The 25,510-nt window shown below is 41.7% G+C and overlaps 1 protein-coding gene across 9 annotated transcripts in view; it reads right to left on the bottom strand.

Moving 5' to 3' along the window:
• Positions 1-13,137: 13,137 nt before the first annotated feature.
• Positions 13,138-25,510, bottom strand: part of spag9b (sperm associated antigen 9b) — a 41,292-nt gene continuing 28,919 nt past the window's right edge. For 4 of the 9 annotated variants that reach the window (XM_040134883.1, XM_040134885.1, XM_040134888.1 and 1 more), the window contains 18 exons: positions 25,252-25,382; positions 24,891-24,947; positions 23,503-23,682; positions 22,225-22,354; positions 21,983-22,072; positions 21,530-21,691; positions 21,208-21,379; positions 20,808-21,017; positions 20,558-20,714; positions 19,840-19,968; positions 19,664-19,744; positions 19,465-19,532; positions 19,200-19,348; positions 18,853-19,024; positions 18,601-18,714; positions 17,752-17,931; positions 17,264-17,395; positions 13,139-17,176 (listed from right to left, as the gene is read on the bottom strand). In XM_040134883.1, coding sequence (XP_039990817.1) covers positions 17,067-17,176; positions 17,264-17,395; positions 17,752-17,931; positions 18,601-18,714; positions 18,853-19,024; positions 19,200-19,348; positions 19,465-19,532; positions 19,664-19,744; positions 19,840-19,968; positions 20,558-20,714; positions 20,808-21,017; positions 21,208-21,379; positions 21,530-21,691; positions 21,983-22,072; positions 22,225-22,354; positions 23,503-23,682; positions 24,891-24,947; positions 25,252-25,382 — 2,424 coding nt within the window. In that variant the 3' untranslated portion in view covers positions 13,139-17,066. Of the gene's footprint in view, positions 17,177-17,263; positions 17,396-17,751; positions 17,932-18,600; positions 18,715-18,852; positions 19,025-19,199; positions 19,349-19,464; positions 19,533-19,663; positions 19,745-19,839; positions 19,969-20,557; positions 20,715-20,807; positions 21,018-21,207; positions 21,380-21,529; positions 21,692-21,982; positions 22,073-22,224; positions 22,355-23,502; positions 23,685-24,889; positions 24,948-25,251; positions 25,383-25,510 lie in introns of all 9 variants that reach the window. The other 5 variants (XR_005708100.1, XM_040134884.1, XM_040134886.1 and 2 more) reach the window with 5 other exon arrangements.

The following is a 25,510-nucleotide window of genomic DNA, read 5'->3' as shown; positions in this document are numbered from 1 at the left end:
ACTAGACAGTATAGCACACTCTGGTTATTTAGGCATTTGTGGATGAATAATTTCTAATGTTAACAGATTCAATAAAATAATCAAATCTCACAACATTTAGTGTCTTAAAAATACGGCAGTGGTGAGCTCTTATCAGCTTCCGATCCAAAATTTCAACTGCGTGATTTTATCATCTTAAGAGCCTAGAAGTAGCGGCGATCCAACATAAAAACTGAAATATCTGACTTCTGAGAGCTTGTCAATACACCGTACATTGACGTTTACATTTCGCGTATTAACTTCTGACAAGAACATTTTTTTAATAGTGTTTTCTAAATGAGTTTTCAAACAATCCTATCGTCTGCATACATTTGAAAACCTGGGGTTCCTGTTTTGCTCTCTGAGGAAAACGATTTCTCCTCTCACTGTTCACGGTTAGAAAGGTAGGATTTTTGTCTATAAAGGCTTTGTTATTTGGTTTTAAAGCAGGTCCCTGCACTTAGCAATAAAATCAAATGCAGCTCTCTAAATATAAGAATGAAGAATTAAACCTGTGATTATCTCCATCCCCTTACCAGTTTTGTTCATCGTTGTCCTCTTGTTGTCCTCTCACACTAAGCTGCTTTAAATGTGAAGTGTCTAAATGCTTAAGAATTTCCGGGTGGAAAATGACTCCTCAGTTTTATTTACAAAAAGAGCATTGGACACCGTCATTGGCTCCCTAATCATTTTCAGGAGAGGAAACTGTTATCCTCATTTGTGAAAGCAAGACAGCAACAATTGCCAATTTTTGGAGCCGAAAGGAAAAGTAATTCAATGACTGCTTCAACAAATAATGCTTTTGAAAGGAGAAACAAGTCCATAGTCGTATATTACTTTAATGTTTTGTAGTTGGTAAAAGTCCTGCTAATACAGGTTGAGGGTATACAGTATGGGGCCAACCAGGTTGGTATGAACCTAAACTCTACTCAACTCTCTGGTTCAATCAACGCTCCTTTCTCCTCATCCGTCACCCGTCCATCTCCTCTCCAGTCCTGCCCTTCCTCCTCCCCTCCACCAAGACTGTCCAGGCAACGTGCAGACAGAACTGGGTCGTGGCGAACCCGAGGCCAGTGTCTCCCGTTACCTCAGCAGCAGAGTCGGGACACCAAGCCTTGAGTGGGATTCAAACTGTGGCTCAGACAGTTATCACCGTCAGCAGAGCTGCTCCTTGTTCAACAGCCCTCCCTCGGAGCAGTTGACACGAATTATGAGATTTGGGCCCGCTCGTGGTTCAACGGCACATATTTCCAACTCCGATCACGTGGTTGCAGAGTGGGACAAAATGCTGATTTGGGTTCAGTGTGTTTATGTGGGTCATAGCTGTGCGAAGCATTTGCTGTGGGCTGTAGACACTTTATTTTTGATGGATTCAAAGAGTCAAAACTTACGACACTTTACTGCCTCAAAGCTAGTGTTGGAAGTTATTTGTATCCCTGCCTTCTCCTCTAAGAGAGTAAAGCATAGCTGCTCCATTTTCAGTCACCTCACAGTTACGGCTCCGGCACATACAGTCAAGTTACATTCTGTAAGCCTTATTGACGAGGACCAAATTTGTGGGCCAGAAACCGAAGCAATGAGAAAAGAGGCTACAACCTGAGGATAACTAAAAAGGCGGGTGATAAATCTCTATGGCTTCAACACCACAAATTGATGATATTGATTATTGCCGCTCTAAATACAACTCAGAAAGTCCTTACAGAGTGCTATGTTTCTTTCATAACTGGATACCTTAAATGACTTCAGAGGGCCCTCTTTGGAAGACTTATTCAAGCTCCGGCTGCCTCAGCAGAGCAGGCGGACACGCTGAGAGGCACATCCTACCCTGGAGATCATCTGTTTGACCCGCTGCCCTCTGGTAGACGCTTCAGGTCCATCATATCCCAGACAAACAGACTTAAGAACAGCTTCTACCCCGGAGCCGTATTAAAAACGAACACTGCCAAACACTGACACTGACTGTCTGGGACCCTTGTGACTATCTGCACTACAATACAGTATACCGTATTTACATTAACAGAACACTGCACAGATGTTTACATTCCAACTGCACCCTTGTATGTACAGTATATTTCAGTTGCACTGCTTGTAGAAAGGACCGCTGTAACTCAGCAAATGAGCAATATCCTCAAGTGAAACATCTCAGCTGTTTTTTTTCATCGCATCATATTGTTTTATATCTTAGTGTTTATTAGGTTACGGTAAAGATATACATTTTATGTTTTACTTATATTTTTTGCGCTTGAAATTAATTGAATTTGAACTCATTTCTATTTTTAACCGCTGTTTGTCATCAGTGAAGGCACTGTCTGGATTGCTACTCAATTTAGTTTTACTCTGTGCAATGACAGTGAATCTGTATGTACATGTGTTCTCGGGTTGGCACATATGTAGCAGAAATAGAAAACAGGAAGGTTAAGCTGTATGTCAATTAATTTGCAAATCATTTTGCTACTATTTATTATGCCTTATATTATAAGGTGTGTGTGTGTGTTTAAATGTGTATATCATTCAGTTTTTCCTGCTTGTAAAAAGGAAATTTCAAGAGCCCACATAGATTACTTACAGCTCCTTAGTCTGCCCAGTGCATGCTGGGATAGCTGCCTGACTCCTACATAGTAAGAAGTAGGTAAAAGCATTGAGGGATTGCTATAATCATGCTACTGTATGACTGCACGTGCTATGTGATAAACTACTATATATCTTCATGAAACTGTGTGGGAAAACATCACACGCTTTACAATATTGTGCACATGAAACGCAGCACACACTCATGTGTAAGAGGCTTCCAGGCAGGAGCCCCAGCGTTGCTCAGAATAAGGTGATCGGCCTTAAAGCTCTGTTAACATTGCCCAGTCAGTTACATGAGGTATCACTGTGACTCAGCAAGCAAATATTTCAACTGAACAGTCTGAAATTACACTCTATTGTCTGAACTCTACATGGTTAATCTAGTATCAGCAAGACTCCACTCTGGTTATTTACCGTATTTTGAGAATGAGTTCCTCTGTTAAAATCAAAGGCTGCTCATATCGATCAGCCTCACAGTCTCCCTCAGCTTATTTCATTACAGATTCAGATATGGGCTCATGCTAAGCTCCCTCCAGTCACACTCAATATAATACTTTAAACACAGTTTTGCATTGGAGGGTCTCCACTGTAATACCATTTTCTTTGTCTTACAGCAAACATTCAGGGAGGATAGAGATTGTATACTTGGCATTTACAAGCCCAGACACTGGGCAATGCGAAAGGTTACCTCATACAACCTTTCAAATATCTTTCTCCGATGACACACACAGAAGATTTATCAAAAAGGTTGCACATTGTTCTCCAAACAAACTGCTTTGCTGTTGACCTTGAGACTGAAGTTGATGGTGCAGTTGAAAATGGAGACAGTAGAGACTGTGAATATCACAGTACTCCCAAACTCACAGAGCTCACATACTGTCTACTGGGTTCATTTCAAAAGTAACAACTTTTTTTTTTTTTTTTTTTTTTTTTTAGATGGATCATTGATCCTGGACAGAGTAGAAAAAAAAGCAAGCTTTTCATTTCTAGCTGGCAACCAACAATTTTTCCGGCTGAAATGATAACTGTTGCTAGCAGATTCTATCAGCTGTAGCTAGCTAGCCTCAAGAGCTGGTTTAAAACGGTGTCTCTGGCTGACGCTTTAAAATGAGAACCCTTTAAAAGGAGTTTTAATTACTTGATGGCTACATGATGTTATGCTAAAAGACTCAGGCTAAAACTACATATCCCAGGCAAAAAAAATTAGCATCCTCAAAGGTTGACAATCCCTGTAGAAGCCATGTAAATAAACAGACAACACTGCACTGCAGTATAGAGCTAGTTACTCCAAATATTATAAGCATGATAAGGAACAAAGATCAGACAGATTCTCGTTCTAACATAACCCGGTATGGCCACTGAGATTGCATTTTCAAACAGTATTTACATTTTCACTTTTAACATTACCTCTTGTAATGTTAAAAGGCTTTTAGCATGAGAGCTAACCGATGTGTCTGACTTTGCTGGGGTTGCAGGATTGTAAATTTTCCCAAATCCAATAAAGAGCAGGACAAAGCCACTGACATTAGCCTTCACAAAGTGGAGAAATACTACACAGTGGCAGGGCCGTGCAATGTGACGATATATATCATGTGACGGTAGATAAACGTCTTATCGTTTCATATTATGTTCCGTCATTTATTTTGCTGTGCTACAAACCACACTCTTTACAGCAAAATTTCTCATCATTTGGATGACGCTTGGAACAGAATGGGGTAATTCCAAACGGGGGAAGGACTCTGACCAGCCAAGACATAAACAAGGGGATCGTACCTAATAGAGGGGCTACCTTGGTCACACTGACGTGGTTTGAGTATGAAAAGTCTGACATGGATCAGAAAACTTTACTTTGCAAATTATACCGCAGACCTGTCCCCACGACAGCCTCAAACACCACTAACCTCTTTTACCACCTATGCAAGAATCGTGTCCAACAGTACGGAGAGAGTCTATGGGATGAGGGCCACAAAGGTACGGTCGAGTGCTCGAAGCAAACCCCAGACACTCCAAGAGGCTTTCAACCACGGCACACCACATGAATAGAGATAACGGGAATGGAAGGAGATAACGGCTGCCATTGCAACAGACATCTGCAAAGAAAGGGCCCCAATTTGCACGGTCGGGAAACGGGGGTTTCGTGAGTTGGTGCTAACACTCGACCCGATTGTCAAACCAAACTAGAGTAGGAAATCCTCATTTATTTATTTTACATTTATTCATTCATTGAATTTACAGAAAATGTGCTATAGCATGATATGTTTTGTTATCTGGATATGAAAAGACTTATATGAGATATGAGATTTTGGATATATATCACAGCCCTACACAGTGCATATGCTAGTCGTGAATTAAAATGTAATCTGTAACCACACAGCCTTGTGTAGTTAGTGACTACTCTCCAAAGTCTTTAAATGCAAAGGATCCCTCTTACTAGAGCCCAATACACACTGCTTCACGGCTGGAGAAAACCATTGCTTAACAGGCCTGCTGTGGCTAGTTAGGCTATGATTGGACAATCGCAGTTTGGGGGAGGGGTTTAGCATTTGGCCAATTCCTGAGGCTCTATGGTGATTTACAGATCCTCTGACTGACTGATCAAATATTTAACACAATATTCTCTGACCCACTGAAGGACACGCAACAAGGACACAGGTAGTGAGAGCAGTGGGGAGGAGGATGGAGGGCAAAGGGCCAGACAGGAGAGGCAGGCAGGCGCGCACACACACACACACGCGCACACACACACATTTTCTTCTCTTCTATCCCAACTTCCATCACAGCAGTGCTCCCTGCAGGCCACAGCCACAACTCAGTGTGAGAGCAAAGACCATAAACACCACACACCATCCTCAGAAAGCCCTTGAAGGCACTGAATACCAAACAAAGCAGGAAGTAGAGTGCAGATTTGATGTTTTTCACCATGGAACTATAACGGCTTCAAAACCAGGAGTTATGAAGGGCATCTATCGTGGGTCGCTGCCTCCCGTCAGTCTGCTGCCTGCGCCGCGTGTATCTGTGGCAGTGTACAGTGCCGCAGGACAGGTCAGAGAACAGCTCGCCATGGTGACGGCATCCAGGGTCCAAGTAGATACATTAGTGTCTATGTGCTGATATACAGTCAGCCTAAAGTCCGGCAGTGCTCAGTACATCTATCGCCGTACCTCAACAGCTTCCTCGTGAGGACACACAGCACCGCATGTGATGTTATGCGACTGTCTCTGGTAGATTTATATAGAAAACAGAGAGACGATTGTGCTTGCCCTCTGTGTGTTTGTGTTATATAACTTAAAGTCAAAAATTCTCCCCAAGGATTAGACTGAATAGAATGATATTCATGGTTTAATGTGGCTGAAAAGGAAAGCTACAAGAGTGGGAGAGGCTCATTTTTGCTAATCAAAGTGACTTGGGCAAATGTAATATTTTGTGCTTCATGGTGATGTGGCACATCATTAGATTACATTTTGTCACAGTGCAAAGGACGACCGGGGGGACTCCACAATAGGACTTTGTGCAGTTGACAGGTTGAGTGCAGCTCTGGCGCGTTTGAGTGTGTGCACCCGTGCATGGATGAAAGTTGGAGTGTGGAGCAGAGCAAAAGAGTAAGGACAGTGTGTGGGAGAGGTTGAACGGATGTGTGTGTGTGTGTGTGTGTGTCTGTCTGTCTGTCTGTCTGTCTGTGCGTGTGTCTGCAGGCTGTGTGAGACCCCATTGAGCCCAGTGCATTTGGGAGGGTGGGGTGACTCATCTCACCCACTGACTCTGCTTCTCAAAATACATCTCTCTCTTTCCCCTTTTCTCACATTTTTTCCTGTCTGTTCATCTCGTCTCATCAGCAAACGTCGCATGACGGTAACACGGTTATCGTCCTTCCACCTCGCATTGTTAAGTATGTATCTTCAGTTGCTGAAAGAGGAGGGATGAGGGCTGAGGATGACGGAGAGTGAGAGAGACAGGCAGACGCGCAGACGGGCTGACAGACGAGCTGCAGCCAGGGCAGAGAATGAGGCGAATGCCAAGTCTCATTCATTCTGACAGTGTTCATGGCACCAGTCAGGAGATACAAAAAAGACAGAGGGAGGACAGACTTGACCACTGACACGCACGTACTTAAGCTGCACTGGCTGACCAGTTTCACCTCCTCTGTGCAGCCAGCGGGGGGGCCTGGGAAGCCATTTAGCAGTCTGTTCTAACTACATTACTGGCCCCTGAACCAGGACCCTTACAAAGACTACAACTTTTCGCAGACCTTGGTGTCTTCGCCCAATATCTGAAGGGACAATTGGTGCTCAAATCACCCGTCTCCAGGGGATCGTAGGATAGAAATTTGCATTATGATATCATCTGATTAGCCTGAGCATTTGATATCAGTTCCATGCATTTTGTCTTTCTGTTAAGATATTATACAACTGGAAGTGTACAAAATGTCTAAATTCACTTAAACAGTATACATACCTATACAACTATACAACAGCTATCAATTCCCTGGCAAAAACAGCAACATGAAGATAAAGGAACAATACAAAAAACCTGTGACAAGATTTCTAATAGAACCATATTAAAAAAAAAGGGTAGAAGAAAAATTTGAAGGTACTGAATATAACTCACAGTCATAAAAGGTCATAAAAATAAATGTGAAAATCTGCCTAGACCAGGCTGTCCTCAAAAACGTTGTCTGTGAGAGGGGCACCAGTGGCAAAGGTCACCACCAGGAGGCTCAAGGACACTGAAGGAGCTGCAGAGTTCAGTGGCTGAGATGGGAGACGCCCGACAAGCAAGAACTGGCGATACACCATTTGTAGCTTCATGACAGCCCCGAAAACTCGCACCATCTCAGTTCCTGGTTGTTAGAGGGCATCAAACAAAGTGGATTGATCATTTTGATCATTTAAAGGCCCTGCGAACCGGCTGTCCGCCCACACAGGCGCCTTCACCTAATCGGGAATGTGTGGGGGGTCTACGCACGTGACATCTGCTGGACACGTAGCCCCACCTGAAACCGAGTAGAGGTCTAATCACACAAACTGAAAACACGGCCTGCCGGGCTTTAACAAGAAGCTTCTTCTTTCCACAAGCCATGCCCCTCTTATCAAGTAGTTTGCTCTGTTAATTCCACAGGTGAGATATTGAGGAATGTCTATAATTAATAAGTCTGTAATCAAAAAATACCATCTGGCATTAATAGTGATTTAACCGCCCCTTTCATCTCCTCTAATGGGATTAATAATATCCTTTCGATTCCTCTCTAACTACTCATTATTTTACCTCTCCTCCTCTTTGTCTTTTCCGGCACGTTATCAGATCTGATCACTTTAAGCAGAGTTGTAGTCACCAATTCTTGCTTTTTCTTTGTCTTTCGCAGCTCACAGCTCATTATTTTTTAAAGCTAAAAAAAATGTCTTAAAAGCTTTGTCACCTCCCCGTTCTCTACTCATGGGACTGTAATGGTCACACTTTTTCTTACTGAAACCAAGGTCTTTCTCACGTTCATGGTTTGCATCTGCTTATGCATGATTAGACGCTGGAAACTGTGCATCTTCTTTGGTTCTCTAAATCTCAGTGCACTCTGGAGTCCACCAAGGCACCAAGACCTTATTGAAGCTTTTCTTATCGACTGTAATCAAAAACATCCATATTTTGATCTATGTTAAATTCATGCTCACTGTAAATCTAGCCTAATCTGTCTTTTCAATTAATGTAAAATGTCCATTTTTAGTATTTCATAGATCAGTAATATTTCATTAATAAAAGTTTAGGTTAAGTTTTAGTTTGTAGTTTGCCAGATAGTAAGAAAATCCTTCTGCGGCTACTGTATGACTCCTCCTCCAGGATTATCTTCCTTTGTCTTTTTATCTGGCTCTTTAATTCACCAGAAAGACTTCTCCAGTGGACAGTTTGACCACTTATCTCTCCTGGAAAATAGCTCCAGGGCATTCGGACCCAAATCCATTCATCGACAATTTATCGACATTTACGGCTCTAGACTCACATGCTCAGCAGCTATGACCTTGGGAAATAGAATATAAATTTGCTAATATGGGCTAGTCATTCATGTCTATTAAATAAAGGACAATTCCAGAGCTTATTGCTCCTTCCTTGGTTTACTGTTTTATATCAGCAGATTACATTTTGTGCTTTTAAAGCACTAGTTCAACATTTTTGAGAAATACAATAGGCTTATTCGGCTTCATGCTGAGAGTCAGATGGGAAAATGGATTCCGCTCTCATTTGACAGCTACGGTCAGCCTGGCTCCTGTCTACTAGCATCTCTAAAGGTGTTGGTTTTATGTTAATCTGTACGGTTTTTTTACAGATTAACATAAGATATAACATGTTAACTAGTGAGCTACCCTTAGCAGTGCTGTTAACAATATTTTGCTTCCTTTGGACCGAGCCAGACTAGCTGTTTCCCCCGTACCCAGTCCCATACTACATACACAGAATCGTCCTAAATTAACTGACGCTGCGGTATCTTTGCAAGTTTTTACGCTGCCTGCAATATTCAAGACGTCTTGTCCAGTTGAACACCCCTCCAGTTCTGAGTGCACGAGCGAAACGATACCCCTAAATCAGCTTCTATTTCTGTGTTACGTGTCTGTAGCAGTTCAATTTCAAGTGAAACTAGATACAGTGTAAAGGTCCTACAAAGTGAGCTGAATGGATTGTAATAGTGGTTATAGTGGATTTTATTTTGATGAACTAGTGGCGCGTTTGCAGCCGCTCTGCCAACAGTTTGCGGACATATCTGTAGTTCTTTTCGCCAAGTGGGGGACATCCTTGCTGTCAGAAATTCTCAATATTACGAGTTGGAGCGTGACGTGGACAGTGTTTCCCGCTCGGCTGCTCATAATTACAGTTTAAATGATAGGACGTGAACGGGACATGAGAGCTAAGCTAGGCTAACCAGCTGCTGGCGTTAGCTTCATATTCAACGGACAGATATGACAGTGGTATTGATCTCGTCATTTGACAAGGAAGAGAGTAAAAGGTCAAAGTATTTGTATGTGTAAGATACAGCTGGAATTATAAATTACTGGGGAAAGAAGAGAATTTTGACATTATTCATGGTGAATTCATAATTCATTCATTGTTTTTTCAACATTAAAGGGCGAGAAATAGAATGACCACAAACATTTATGCTGAAATCGTCACTGTTGTCGCACAGTGGTGCCTATAATAGCCAATATGGCCGCTTAGAATGAAGAAGGGTAAATGAAACGCTGCAAAATGCCATGACAGGAAAGGAGTGAAACAGTAGATTAGAAAAATGAAACACACAGCGCTGGAGAGTTTGTCTCCTTGTCATTGCCTGAGGCCCTTGACTTATAAAAGAGACATGAGTGTGTATAATCAGTGTCTGTATATCCGTATGCACTGAATGTGTGCGTTCAGTTATGTTTGTGTGGCGTCTGTGTGTAGGCCTGACGAAGCATATCTAAGTTTCAGGGTGGGCAATGTGCACTCGTGCATTTTAGAAAAAAATTATTTGTTTGATATTGGAGGTTAATGAAGGCAAAACAAAGGTGCATGCTGAAGTTGCTGATAGCTTTACATACACTGCCAGCTAGAGTCTAAATGATCTAAGACACACACACACACACACACACCAAGAGAGAGAAAAGCCCTTTGGTGACAGAGATGATTGTCAAAGGAAGTCCTTACATCATATGAGGAAAACAACTCAAGGGGGGAGACATGGAAAAACAAAGGGGAAGTGGGGGGGGGGGCAGACTGTGAAAAGAGTGATGAGAAGTGATGACAGGACAGAAATAGATGGTGTGTGCGTGAGTGTGCGGATCGGAGGGGGACTCCAGCTGTGTGTTTATCCTGCACTGTGCTCAGCTGGCTTGACAGTCAAGCCAGCTGAGATGACAGGGCAGACGAGGGCTGTGACATGCAACACAGACGACAGGCTGCATAAAACACACACTCGAAGGTCTGTGTTACATTCCTCCTCGGGGGCGCACGTGTGTGTGTGTGTGTTTGGGAGTTATTCCTGATTCATGCTGAATAGATGCACCACAGCAAATCTCTCTTGAGGGTGAATTTCAGTAAGCAGGGATTTCTAGCTTGTGCCTGTGCCTTCTTGTGGTGAAAAAGTGGGACTCAGCAAAGTCAGCATCCACCTCATTACACACGTGACCTGTGAAATATACAAGGCCACACACACTCGCGCACATGTATATTAAGCCTAAATTTTCAGCATTTTCTTTGCAGGATTTTACCTCAGAACAGCTCAGTGTTACTAGAAACAGACATGTGCAGTGGTATTAGTGGAACCTGGATAACAACCCCCCCCCTTACAACCCTGGAGCCACCATCTGGCTATCTTACATAACTGCAGAGTAGACTGTAAAATGGTACTGTTAACTTGGTCAGGCAAAGTCTTTATTGATGGAACAGAATTTATTCGTCTTTGAAAGACTGCTATAAATGTTTCGGACTTTTATTTAGAGTATGCACAAATGCTCGGATTACTAAAAGGAGTTTTTAGTTGTATGAGAAGAAAATTCAGAGGGCATGATCTCGGTGTTCTCAGCAGTACTTCCAGCCCTGAATTTTATAATGTGGGCAGCTGAGTCCAATGAATTTGGCAGTTACACAATTAAGAGCCTGTTTACAGTTATTTGACAGAATAATCTTAAATGGAAACTTTTTCGAGGTGAAATAACTTCCTTCTCCCTGTTAAAAGTAAACTGTTGAATAGCTGCGCTATAAAAGACGTTCTTGCTCATTTCAGTGCACTCTTTTTTTTTTTGACTTGCAGACGCGTATGTTAGCTAATGTTAGCTGGCGTTCTAACCTTCCCATATTTGTGCTACTGCTACACAACGTTTTAGCGTGTTACAGATGAACATTTCAATGGTTTTGTCATGAAAATACAACAAGTCAACACATCGCTAAAATGTAGTGTAAGTGTGGTACAGCCAAAGAAGATGAATAGTCAGCAAACTTAGTTTAGTAATTAGTTACACAAAGCTTTCTATCTAAAGTTTGCTAACATTAGCAACTAAAAGCAACTATACAGAGTGTATTCAATTGAGGAATGGTGTGTTTTATTATGACGAGAGTGAGATACCGATACCACTCTCACGTCTGTCCACTGAATATGAAGCTAGAGCCAGGAGCTGGTTAGCTTAGCTTAGCATAAAGCAGCAGGAAACAGCTAGCCTGGCTCTTGCCAGTGGTTAAAAACACACCTACCTGAGTTTCTAAAGCTCACTATTAGCACATTGTCATTATTTTGATTTATCTGTACATAAAGTGAGATGTCGAATTGATTTGTGTGTTTTACAGGGAGTTAAGTGCTGGAAACATTTCTTGATCAGGAGCAATGACTTGCATAAAACCACAAATTGTTGTTTTCACATTTCTGCCAATATGGATTAAACATACAAGATAAAATGTGTTAAATGGTAAAATTAAAGTTTTAGGCTGCATTTTTTTTAACTTTGAAAAGAGCCAGGCTAAATGCTTCCTCATTTCCACCCATGCGAAGTGGCTCAAGCCTAGGTTACATTAGCCGCACGCTAAAATGCAGTGTAACACAACTAAATCTCTGAACGAACAGTCTGCAGTCAAGATGCATCGTGGGTGATGTAGGAACCAGGTTTTGTTAAGGAAGAAAGAGGATACTTGGAATAAAAATCTCTGATTCTGCTACATTGTTTTTGATCTGTTTTTTTTTTTAACCTACTGTCCAAATCCAACAATGTTATAGAAGTGCAACGCTAAATCGATGCTATACTCTGTGCGTCTCAAGGTCATGACTGACATCATTGAGTATATAAGCAGGCTTGTTTGAGTTCTGTCATGTTCACGTTCTTATAAAATGAATGTGGAGCTGACAGTCAGAAAAAGGGAAAAAAAGTACCTACTTCACAACACGTGACAACCTCCTACCTCCCAATGTGGCCTTTTCAGCTTCAGTTTTTTTTTTTTTCCCCCACACAAAAATATGCCATTTATGGGATGGAAACAATTCCCTGCGCCCAAGTGCGCAGGGAATTGTTTCCCAAAACTTCCCAAAACCCTGTTGGTTAAACTTGACGATGCTCGGTCATCTCGTAAAAAACTGTTAAGAGAGATAATGTTATCAACTGACAGCACTGTTATGCAAATTTTCACCACAATCAGCCTGCACACTGTCCTGTGTATCTATTACTTAACCTCCTACTCCACTATCAAGACCGTGATCCATGACGGCCAGCCGTTCTAAGAGCTTGGAAAGAGATTAGAGCCTCTCTTTTTGACACTCAGCCTGCTAAGCACCAGTTCAGCCTCATTCAGCGGGTTGAAACCAAGGCCTTGAATAGAACGGTGGTTGACCAATCGCACGCAGGGGAGGAGTGCCTCTGTCCTTAGAGGTAAAGTCACTGGGAAAAACAGTTTAACACTGTAGTTCAAGTATGCCATCTAGTGTTGGTAAAGTCATGTGTCAAGGCTCCCCTCAGTGAATGAGTATGTTTACACTGTGCTTTGCATGGTGCAGAGGTTTTATTAAGACATCAGGTGATACTATGGGCCTGTACCTGTATATATACGACTGTACCTGTAAAAAAAGACAAGACACATGGGGTCACATCTGTCCAATACTGTGCAAATGTTATTAGCAACTGTGTTTTTCCTTGATATCAACCTTGCAGCGCCTCTGCATGTTGGTAAACATATTTCTACAAAGGCTCACCTCCCAAAGTGCATCACAAATATAACAGGCAGACAAAATTTGCCCACAAAAGTTGCTTTAATTGAATGTTAAAAATAAGTAAGGCTAGAGATGCTGTAGAAGTACAAAATAGTGTGTGTGTGTACTGATAACTTGGAACAGAGGGAGTTCCTGCCAAGTTAATGACAAGCATATGCATGAGAGGGATGACACAGGCCTGCAGGGTAGGGCGAGAAAGTTTCCTCTATCATGTTGCGAGGGGATGAAGTTACCGATTCATTGACTCATGACTTTCATGACTTTTTGTCCTGCATTGGAGATGGAAACTGATTGTGTCAGTGTCTGTGGACAGGCTGCAGGGTGTCCGACAAAAAACAGGCCTGAAGCAAACCCCCACACTCTCAGAGAAATAGTGCATAGCTGAGTAAGTGACCCCCTACAAAACAAAATTCATCATTCCAACAGCAACAACTGTTGTCAAAACAATAAACCCAAGCCATTTTTATAGTTCATACATATATAATCATATATATATTCATATTCAATGTACAAAGATACATTCTGATTTGCAAAGGCTCAATCATTGTAAATAAATACTGAAATGGCTAAACTGCAATAATTGTTCTCTCCTCTCCTGGAGAGAAGAGGCACACACACACACACACACACACACACACACACACACACAATGAGGAGGACAGGCCTCGTCTGATACTGTTCAATACAAAGAGGACAAAACAAAGAACATACCAGTGCAGTGTACTGGTACACAGAGGCCAGAAATACAGTCTGGAGAGACGACAGTCTAAAAGACAAAGAACATAAAAATAGACTTAAAACCTTTTCTGAAATAATAGGTTTGCCATCAGGAGGGGATATCACTGAGAATTTCAAATAAACATTGTTTTGAACGGAGAGGGGAGCACAGCGCTACCAAACCAAAAATGTCAGTGTTCGAGATTCGACCTCTAAATGCCACGATCAGGATCAGAGGCGGGTTATGTCATCCTTGTGACTGCTTGTTTTCTCCTCTCATAGTAACAGTTCCAAAAACGTTCTCTTCTCTCACACCCTGAAAATATTTCCATTTCCAAATATGAAAGTCTAAAAATATATCTCATCTATACACCTGGATTTCTGTTACGAAAACCTGCATGTTATCTACACGGAGACCGACTATACTGCTGAAAGGTGCTGTGTTAGATGAGACACTTATTGTTTCAGCATGTGGCAAACTATCGATCTTTAATTCTTTAACCTTTGGTAGCAAACGTAACATTCTTTCAAGAAAAATAAATACTCTTGTCACACCTGAAAAGCCTGTAACTCAGTCCTTTCAAACCTTGATACCTAAGGCAAATTTTAAGCATCTACTAGCTGGAGCTGGTGGGTAGATGGAGAGCAGAGGGCTGACCGCATCCACATGTCTAGTATTAAATACAAGTGTATGGTCTATAAGCCTATTTGAAGGGAGGATTAACGGTATGAAGTGGTATACAGTCTGATACAGCAGCAGCTGCCTTTCATTTCATAATTAATGGTTTTGTCAATAGAATTTTTGTCACAGAGTTAAAAAGGTAACTGCTACCTATACCGTAGCCCCAGTTTGTGCTTCTCATGTATTACCATTAAATCAAGTTGCAGAGCAATTGATTTTAAGAAAAAGAAGAAAAAAAAAGAAAAGAAAAAAAAAGCCTGGTCATGTCTGAACAAGACACGCCGTCTACAGCTATACCACCGTACTCAGGTAGCTCTGAGCTAAAAGTCAGCGTGCTAACATGCTCACAGTGACAATCCAGCATGTTGATGTTTAGCAGGCACAATGTTTACAATGTTCCCCATCTTAGTTTAGGGTGTTAGCATGCTACCATTTGCCAATTAGCACTGAGCACCAAGTACAGCAGAGGCTGATGGGAATGTCATTAGCTTTGCAGGTATTCAGTCACAAATGATAGTAACAGGGATTGTGCTCTTGAATCCAGGCTTTTCAAAGGATAACATCAGGTGCGTAAAATTAAAAGTCCCATTCATAAAAGGGAGAGAGTACATATATTCATGTGTAATGTGATGCATTTTTTCACACTGTCACTTTTTACATATGAAATAAATGTAATCTTTCTGCATCTTCAGTGCCTCTTTTAAATTTTTGTCAGTATGCGAGCAGTTTTTCTACGAATGGGACATTTGGTCATAAACCAAAATATTGGACAAATTTAATTTTTGACCTGATGATATTGCTGGATGAAAAGTCAAAGGAGCAAGTTTTTACAATTCGTCCACTCTGGACCATGAATGTGTGTGTATGTTTCAGAGCAAACTATCCAATAGTCAGTGAGTTATATCAATCAAAAATAACACTAAAAAGTCAATCTCTTGGTGGCGCTAGAAGAAAAGTCAGACAATCCCATAAGTCAGTAGGCTTCATTCTCTGGGGACCATGAATATCCATCCAGTAGTTGTTGAGATATTGTACCCATCGATACCCATGCAGCCAGCCTGGCTTAAAAGCCAAACCCTTCCTGCAGAATCCTCAAAGAATCTTTGAACAATCTGGATAATTAAAAAAAATCCATCTGTTGCATGAGAAAAACTCTTTTTAACCCATCTCTCAAGTTGCAGCTGTATTTCCTGATTCAAGTAGCCAGAAATGACACATCCTTGCTCTTTTTGCAAAAGATAAGCACTTGTTCTCTATGAACATATTAAACATTGGAAAGAAAAAACTATATCAACATATATAATTTATAGTACCATTTTTAATTTTGGTTGATGTTGTAGAAACTGAGCAAGGAGATATGTCCTTTCCAGCTACCATTTCTGTTGGATTAGGAAAAACCTAAATCTAGAATCAAAATTAAAAATCCCTTTTAGACTCTTTTTTGTTTCAAGATTCTGGAAATATCTTCAGAACAGGTCAGACATGTTAAATAAACTTCTATATTTTTCAAAGATTGCTGGGTATTTTTTCGTAAAATCGATGCTCAGCTCTGTAACTCAAATTCAGGGGTAATCCATGAGAGGCAGAAACTGGGACTACAACCGTTACATCTTGAATAGCTAGGTAAATCCAGGTCCATCCTCTGCTCAAACAGATACCAAACCAGATGAAATACGATGTGTTGCATTTGACTTAAACAAATCCTGACCCGAAGACAACTGGCGATTGATTAAACTTGCATACAGTCAAAAGCCAAGTTCTCAAAGGATGAAAAACAAAAATCAACATGAAATATGATTTGGGATTCACCAATAATCCCACATGATTGGCTCCCACACATGATTGCCCCAGTTTTACATTATTAAAGGGCAACAAGGGAACTCAGAGGTGATTATCTTCCGTTTTGAACAACTGATTTAACATCAACTGAGTCCAGCATCAGCACACAGCAACTGGACCGAGTGGAGGGAGCCTGGAGATGTCAGGAGGAAAACTGGGTGTATTTGCTGAGCAAATATAACAAATGCAAAGTATTGGTTGTGTTCTCGAAAACAGCTTTACCTCAAATAATATTAAAAGAGAACAGATTGTTATTCAAATCCATAAAATAAAAAATAAAAAAGAGAAAACAAGTCATGATAAAACAATAGCATGCAGTTTGTGTGAATCTGTTTGCACTGCTCCAGTCCAGTTTACCACTGAGAAAAAGCTCTCAGAGCAGTTTTTGCTTGTTTCACACTTATCGCTCAGGTTTGAGGAGGAAAAAAGTGCTGATTCAACTCGTGCCTGCAGAGGGGAGTTGTCCACCTGAACTCCTCCTCCGTGGCAGCGGGTTTGAGAGAAAAGGCAAATCAGGCTTCAGGGGTCTGTCAGAGTTCAGTCCTCGTTGACCAGGACCTGCCAGACGATAAGGTGGCTGCGCTCGGCTTTAGCCTGCAGTTTCATAGGGGGGTCCTCTCCTTCCTCTGCCTCGCCGTCCTCATCACCTACAGACACACAGACACAACATGTTCTCTAGATCTACCGCAGCAGTTAAAATTATTTTTAAAATCCTTTTCATGTAGTAAACTCACCCATTCTAAAGTCTATGTAACCTTCTCCTCCACTCATCACCAACATAGACTTGGTTCCTTCCTGAGATGAGGCATCTGTTGCCTTGTCACCTGCTGCCTCTCCTCCACAGGACACAGATGGAACTGCATGACCTGAGAGAACAGAGACACAAACTGTAAATAACACTAAACAAGTCCAGATTGTGTTTTCCGCTGATTACATACAGACCTTCTTATCAGTACGCTGAATTTAAATGGGATCCCAGCCGTCTGGCTCACTAGTTTTTAATCTGCCTTCAATATTATGAGGAGCACAGTAGGTCTAGTAAAAAGTCAGTTACATTTTATATACACATAGAAGACCAAAAGTAAAATTTTCACTGCCATTGTATGGCTAATAAAAAAATAGAAAAATACTGATAGATTTGGTATGTTGAAATGTTTTATGTCACACCCGGAGAGTTCGAAAGCAGAAACGCAAATATAGACAAACAGCACGGTTCGTATACCTGGTACAGCAGTGAAGAACTTGACAGCATCCCGGTGGCCATGGAAACAGAGCTGAGCGTGAGCCATGGAGCAGTATGGAACGAATGTCCCGGCTGTCACTTTGTCACCGCTGTCGTCACCGTAGACGCGAACTACACTTCCTGGTTGGTTACCTGCTGCCTTGGTTGCCTTGTTTACTGCTAAATGGAACAGTGAGTGTAAGACAGAGACACTTTATGTAATCCACCTCCAAGACAATGTGACAAACAAGGGATGATGCACTCTGTTAAACTACACTCATACTGATTAACATACGTGATATTATTGAACATATTAGATTATATTACAATAGATTATCAGAAGTTTCCCTCAGTACTAGCTTTGAAAAGCATATCTCCTGAACTGTCATTCACATAAAAAAGGTTTACAGAAGTTTTCACTCAGGGCTCATGACTAAAACTGGCAAAGCTTACAAGACAGTAGGTTACTCATTGTTCGTTGCATTATGAATAAGCACGTTTTATGGATTGAAAGTGTGCATACTTCGATACACGATAATAAATAGGACAAATGTTCAGGAGGAACTTGTTCCCTTATTCCCCATCTCTCTCCCCCCTCTCATGTCCATCTCTCTACTGTCGGATCTCTAATAAAGACATGAACATGCCTAAAAAAATCTAAATAAATAAAAAACAAAACAAAGCAACAAAAGTTCAGCATTAACTGAGCAGTAGTTTCCTGTGAGAGTCTCCTTGATATGAGCTCATTAGTGAAAAAAATAGGGTATAAATTGTAATGTGCAAAAAGCGTTTCCCCCAATGTTAACAATAAGCAAATGAAAGACATATCATTCTGGCTGTTGAACATACTCTCTGTTAGAGGGATGGAGATGATGACTCCATTTCCAGTGCCGATCCACAGACGATTACATGACACCATAAGAGCTGTGATCCGCACAAACGAGAAGCCCAGTTTCCCCGTACCTGAGAAAAAGATATAAAGACCACATTCAAAACCAACTGTGAACAAGAAAAAGTCTGTAAAACCCTGGCAAGTATTATTAGTGGTTCACTGAGGAAGGATAATCGCAGAAGCCATGTTAACAGAAAGAGTGAACTGACCCAGCATCTTGCTGACGTAGGGCTCGATGTCGACGTCCTGGAGATGCTGGTAGGTATGAGCGTGGAACAGCCTGAGAGTGGAGTCCAGCCTGATGGACACCCAGATACCATCACCGTCCCAGGCCAGCTGGCGTACCTGACTGTCTTTACGAGGGTGGGCATCAAATGACTTCTGCAAAGGACAGAGAACGTGCAGACAGAGACATGAGGGGTTGAAGAAAAGTAAAGGAAAGACTCCTGAGGTCATACAACTTAATGCCAATAGTGCCACTCCACTGGAAATTTCAAGCAATTTGATACAATTACACTGAATGTAAGCAGACCCTAAAAATAAGTGCTTACTATACCTCTATCTTCATGGCTTTGGGCTGCACCACATAGATCTTGTTCCTGTAGCCACACCACACCTTGTCATGTACTACAGTCATACAGCGGATGGAGTGGTGTGGTCTCCCCAAGTCTAACAGGTGGTAGTTTGTCAGGTCCCACTGTCCATCTGACGGAAACAAAGGAAGTCAAGATACATGGTTCTACTGATTGATTAATCCTACATCAGATGGATGTTACGAGTTTCCTTTAAAAGAGCAGGTTGTGAAGCTCATGTCCACTCACCCACTCCTCTGTGGAATATGGCTAAAGTGCCGTCAGAGAGACCGACCAGTACACGCCCTTTCACATGCCTGTGGGACAGAAACACGCTTTCAGAAACCAGCTGTCGCGCATCCAAAAAGGAGGGAAATAAGAGGTCAACGATAGAGTAATGGACCACATGTGTAAAAGTTGGAGCTGTCACTTGTTTCAGTGCACTCACACTATGCCGAGCACAGAGTCCTTCAGCTTTATAGAATGGAGACACTTCTTCCACTGAGCCACAGAGGAGTGTACGTACACGCTAGAATCAGAAAAGTTGTCAGTCGTCAGATTTCTCGAATTCTGGCCAGTTACAGAAATGTGCTGGGCAAAAATAAACAAAAATGTCAAACTCACCATCCATTCTGTGCCCCCAGCCACATGGTGGGCAGAACGCTGCTCATCTTCTGAGCCTCCTCTATCATCAGGTCCTGCTCCTCAGCAGTGGGGTTTGAACTTACACCATCTTTCAACAGATCACTCTCCCTGGTCACCAGAGACGACATCAAATACTAATTATTATTAGAGTTTTGTGTGTCCACTCAGTACTGCTTTACATGGACAATCAATTCAATCAATTTTTATCTATAAACAGTGCATCATTTTTTAAATGATGTTGATATCGACGATATGTTTTATAACAATATTTTTACCATTAACGTAACAAGTACAAGCTGTCAAGTAATAAAGAAGAGTACATTACAAAATAGTATAAAATGGAAATATTCAAGTAGAGGTTCAATTACAGTGCTTAAGTAAATGTAGTTATTTAGCTTCCTACACTGTTTTTATTATTTTTCCCTAGTCCTGAACCTGATGTCATTTTCTAGCCTAACACACACAGTCATCCAGCCATGCAGAAAAAGTGTAGCTTGAAGGTTCAATGCACTGCTATAATAATTTACAATCAAACAAATATTTACATGTGCTTCATGAACAAACGGTAAATGGTTTTACAATGATTTGATGGTGTTACTAAGCGGATATTTATGGCTGTGCTGATAAAATAGACAGTTTTATTGGACAGACTGAATTGTAATGACATTGTGCTGGGTAATGGGCCTCCTGATGTTACCTCTGAGAGTAGTTGGCTGGAGTCTCTGCTGTCTGCTGAGCTCCCAGTGGATCAGTGAAGACGTGCTCAGTGTAAACTCCTCTCAGGGTTTCTCTTTGGTCAGCAAGCCCTGCGCTGGCCTCGGTCGCCTCGGTGGCTTCTTCTGCTGGTCTGGATTCTGTAGAGAAGATAATCTCTCAGCAAACTGGGTCGGCTCATATTTGTGAGAGACTTACAGTTCATTTTGTCACTGTAGATGCTAACATCTTACCAGTTTCTTCGTCTTTTCCTGGACTGCCTGCTGTCTGAGGAACAGCTGCTGTTCCTTCAGCTGCACAACCCACAACAGTGATGCCTCCAAGCACGCCGTCGCCACCTTCTGGGCTGCTGTTGGTTGCTGACGAGCTGCCATCTCCCGCTGGTCCTGCCTCAGAGTTTGGAGGTACTTCCTCCCCAGCTGGGTAGTCCGTCTCTCTAGCACCTAAATAAAAACACACATATAAGCAAATAAATATGGAAAGCATGCTGTCCCTCATAAGTGGTGCAGTTCCTTTGTGGGCCACTGAATACAAAACAAACTTATTTGCACAGAATTGGCAGTAATAAAATGCTCTATTCCTCTATGTGGACTGTGTAGCACTCCTCAGACGCACACATATCCATCCACTAACCTGGTACACTGGCAATGCAGTAGACATGGGAGTTACAAACAAAGAAGCTCTCCAGGATGTTTCCAGGCTGGTTGGCATCAATGACAACAGCTTTAGTGGTTGACTGGGTGCTGGTACAGATCCACACCAGCGATGATAACTCTTCCTGCTGCCGCAACTCCTTCTGCTGATCCTGTGACAAAAAAAAACAAAAAAAACAGCAGTTTTGTTAACTTGTTAAAGTAAAATAACTCTGATACCCTCAAAATTCCAGTATGATGGATTTCTTTCTATTATGATGTAAATGTAGCACTGAAACAAGCAGGACCTGTGAAGTGTATACCTTGAGTTCTTGGTCCAGTTTGTCCAGGCTGCTCTGAGACCCTATCTTCTTTTTAGGGCTCTCTGGTCCAGGCACATCACTGTAGAACACACTGGCTCCTACGATCGAACCTCCGTCTCTGGTTTTACCTCCAGAGAGATTCACACCAGCAGCACACCACAGCTGAAGCATGGACGCACAGTTACAGCAGTCAAATAAACTGAGATATGCGTGAGATATAACAATGCATCCCTATCACAGTACTTAGGCAAAATAAATGAAAGCTATCGAGAGATATGCATCACGGCTGAGATACATTCACAGCTAAGACAAAGAAAATTAACCATAATTACATGCAATGCAATTATTAGGATGGTTAAGAGACTAGCAATTTACAAATATGCTTATTTAATGTTGAAGATGAACACTAACAAGACATTTTGTATGCAATAAATACAGAGCTGGAGGAATTACCTTCATAGAAGCATCTTTCTCATCCAGTGGTCTGAGGAAGACAGGAACAGGTAGATTCTTCATCTTACTCTCGGCCTGACCTCCATTGGCCTGAAGAGTCAAAACACAGCACCACTGTATTCCATCCTATTTCTGTTACTGCTTACATGACACTGCAACTCTACAATAATTACAACAGCAGACTGCGTATACAGAAGGTACTTTAGATGCTATTGCCAAAGCTTTGGCGTTCATCTCCTTACTTTGTACTTCTTGGGCAGGCTCCAGCCGTAAGCCTGCACTCTGCTGTCCTCCTTCTGGACGTGGGCTTTGACCTGCTGGTACTGTGCTCTCTTCTGTTCTCGCCTGGACACCACATTGTCAGCTGCCACTCTGTGGGACAAAACAACAGCTTGTTGACGAAGATGCCTCTTCTAGGGAAGCTGAGGTTTCCCTAGAAACCTTATATCAATTTGTTGAAAACTGTTATAAAAACAAAGCCCAATTCAGGTTTCTGATTTTAATAATCATTCAGAGTGCTACTAAACATTTCTGCAAGTAATTTCAGTTACACAAGCAACCTTAACCCATTGATGGGGATGTTACTAAGGTTGCTTTCACACCTTTTAGTTCTGGTCCAGCATCTTCAGATTTTCTAATGTGTATTTTTTATATGGTCTAGTGTCAAAAAGAGACCATGAAAAATAACTAATCATGAGCATTATTAGTCAAAACTGTAACTGGACATCATACCTCAACTCATATATAAACGAGGACAAACAGATAGAAATGGGAGAAGACAGATGCATTGTGTACCATAATATTATAGTTACTGAGTGGTCAATATGTTTCACTCCCCTTTTATTCGGGAAATGATAAAATAAAAGAAAGAGGACATGAGCTCAACAAAGCTCTGTTTTAACTTCCTGCTCTCATTTGCTGACCTGCATATTTGTTGCTATATTTATCAGATATGCATAAATATGAGCAAGGCTATACATCGCTTATAGCTTACAGATCAGGGGACCACCTTCCTAAAAGTCTATGATTGACGGTCAGCTTTAATAGTAGTTTAGATTCTGAATTTACACTAAAATCATGTATCTCCTGTTTCAGGAGAAACATTCACAAAAATTCACAAAACAACCTGTACCAGAGTCCACTTGGAAGTGGATGGTCTCCATACCGGAGTCTGACTGACAGCTTCAAACACGCCAAATCTAATGAGCATACACATCAGAGTTCAACTGAAGCGCACCTGACAGCGCCAGACCGTAAGACCGTACAGCAGTCTGATTTAAAACTTTGAAGCCATTAATGTGTCTTTACAGCAAGCTCTGGTTCACTAAACAGTTCAGTATGCTTAAGTGAAATCAAACATTAAAAATATTAAACTGTAACTGAATTCCTGACATCTTTGTTAAGAAGACTGATGCCCTAGATAGTTGATGAGTGGGCTGTTCAATTGAATCAATAGTGCTTCAGCATACGCGGGTGACAGTATCACAGACATTCTTCTAAATTTCCCCTGAGTGACTCACTCCTCATTGAGAAAATCAAAGGCTTTGCTCTTGTCACTGGGCAGCTGCTGCAGGGCGCTGCTCCTCTTCTTGACGGACGGCTGAATCTGAGAGGTGGGTGCATTGTACTTGACGTTCACCGGGGCCTCCACCGCTGGCTTCTTGGCTGCTCCGCCCGACGAGCTGAACAAACGGCTGAAACTGGAGGTGTAAGGGCGGGGAAGTGGGAGGGAAAAGGGGGGGGGGAGAAGCACACAGACAAACGTATAGAGGGGTGGACAGAAGCAGTAGCTCCAGCAAAGGTAGGGTTCAACATTGAAGGGTAAAAAGGTTCCTTTCCCATGCCAACACACCATGCCAGCTTTCATACAGGTAGCAATCGCATTGATATGTATTTTCCCATTAACTTGTCAAGACCCCATTGACCTGTCTCCCAAACAGCAAAGCATGGGAACTGCTTTCCACTCAGAATGCTGGAGGGCAGGGTTTGCAGGGTTAATACTGTGCACCGACTAGGACGTTAGTCAACAACACAGAGCAAAACAGACCTGGCCAAAAAACACTCATTTCCCTCCAACTCTACAGTGAAAGATAAAGTATCTATGACACCACATCTGACAGTTTTACAAGTAGCAATAGATGTTTAGCATTATTCTATTCAATACTTTGGTAGCAGATAGTGTAGGTCTGCAACTTATATGTAAGAAATAAGATTTATTAGGTCTAAATTTAAGATCATTTTGCTCTATTTTAACCTCCCCATTTCCCTGCCTTCTCTCCCATGTTTTTAGCAACCCCCCCCAACACACCTCCTGCACACAGACATCACAACACCAGGCAGAATATAGAGGGTCACACAGAAACAGGGCAGGAGAGACGGTGGATTTATCAGATTTTGTTTCTATTATATGCACAACAGTCTCCTTGTCGAAAATCCCTCCCAGATGGTCGTACCTCAAACCAAACCAAACTCATTCCTGATAAAACTCAACAAAGGAGAGCCTGGATCAGATGACAGGATATCAGTCAGATTTAGTTCCTCTATGAGCAAAAAAGTATATTGTCCCAAACTCAGTTACCTCAAGCCTGATGTATTCTTCCATTAACTTTTTTTTTTTTTTTAATCAAGAATGAAAGGTTATTGTGACAGCAAAGCAGCTCAGATCTGAGATCAGAGCCACTGTTTCCTGGCCTGCTTTCCTCTGTTATGAGTTTGTTGTCAAGGTGAGAACATCAGAAGCAGTCAAGATAACCACTGTTAACATGTCAAAGATTTACCTACATCCTGGAGAAAACAACCATACAACATGAAATATAAAAAGAAAAGCCACATGAAACACAAAAATAACACAGTAATCACACAGAGGTTGATATTTACGAGCTCATAAGGAAAGAAAAGAGGAGCTTACAACTGCCAGAGGCTGGATTTCTTCTTCTCTGGAAGAGCTGGATTCTCCTTTGAAGCCCTGAGAGAAAAAAAAAAAAATCAATTTGAATCAAACAAAATGCTTTTGATGGGGTTTTATAGTCAGCACCTCCGTTTTTACTTGAAACCTCATACCCTCCTTGGCCTTTCTGTTTTTATAGCAAACCTTGTATTTCCACTTTGTTTAGGTTTCATGTGTGTGTTTGTAATGTACATAAGTTATTCTGAGGAATTTGTAATTTGTTAATAAATGTCCACTCAGGTTGACCCTTGGATTTAGAAAAACAAACAACAAAAAAAAACTTCCTATAGTCCACTACATTGCGGTGTCTCTCCTGTCTTACCGGATCATTTCTGTCCATCTGACCGCCTCCTGCAGCTCCATCAGCCTCTCCTTATACTGGTTCCTCTCCATCAGGACCCTGGCCATCTCCACCCTGGTGAAGCGCTTCCTCTGCGCTGTAGGCACATCACTCTGTAGGCACATCACAAGCATGACACCAATGAACCACTTCACAACACAATCTGTCAGTTTACATATGTGGAGACAATACACGGCACATGCTATATTAGCTATGAAGTGTTTTGAGGTAAACTTGACAA

Source organism: Xiphias gladius, chromosome 9 (assembly GCF_016859285.1).
Source record: "Xiphias gladius isolate SHS-SW01 ecotype Sanya breed wild chromosome 9, ASM1685928v1, whole genome shotgun sequence".
NCBI lineage: Eukaryota > Metazoa > Chordata > Actinopteri > Istiophoriformes > Xiphiidae > Xiphias > Xiphias gladius.
This window is presented reverse-complemented; position numbering and strand designations above follow the sequence as displayed.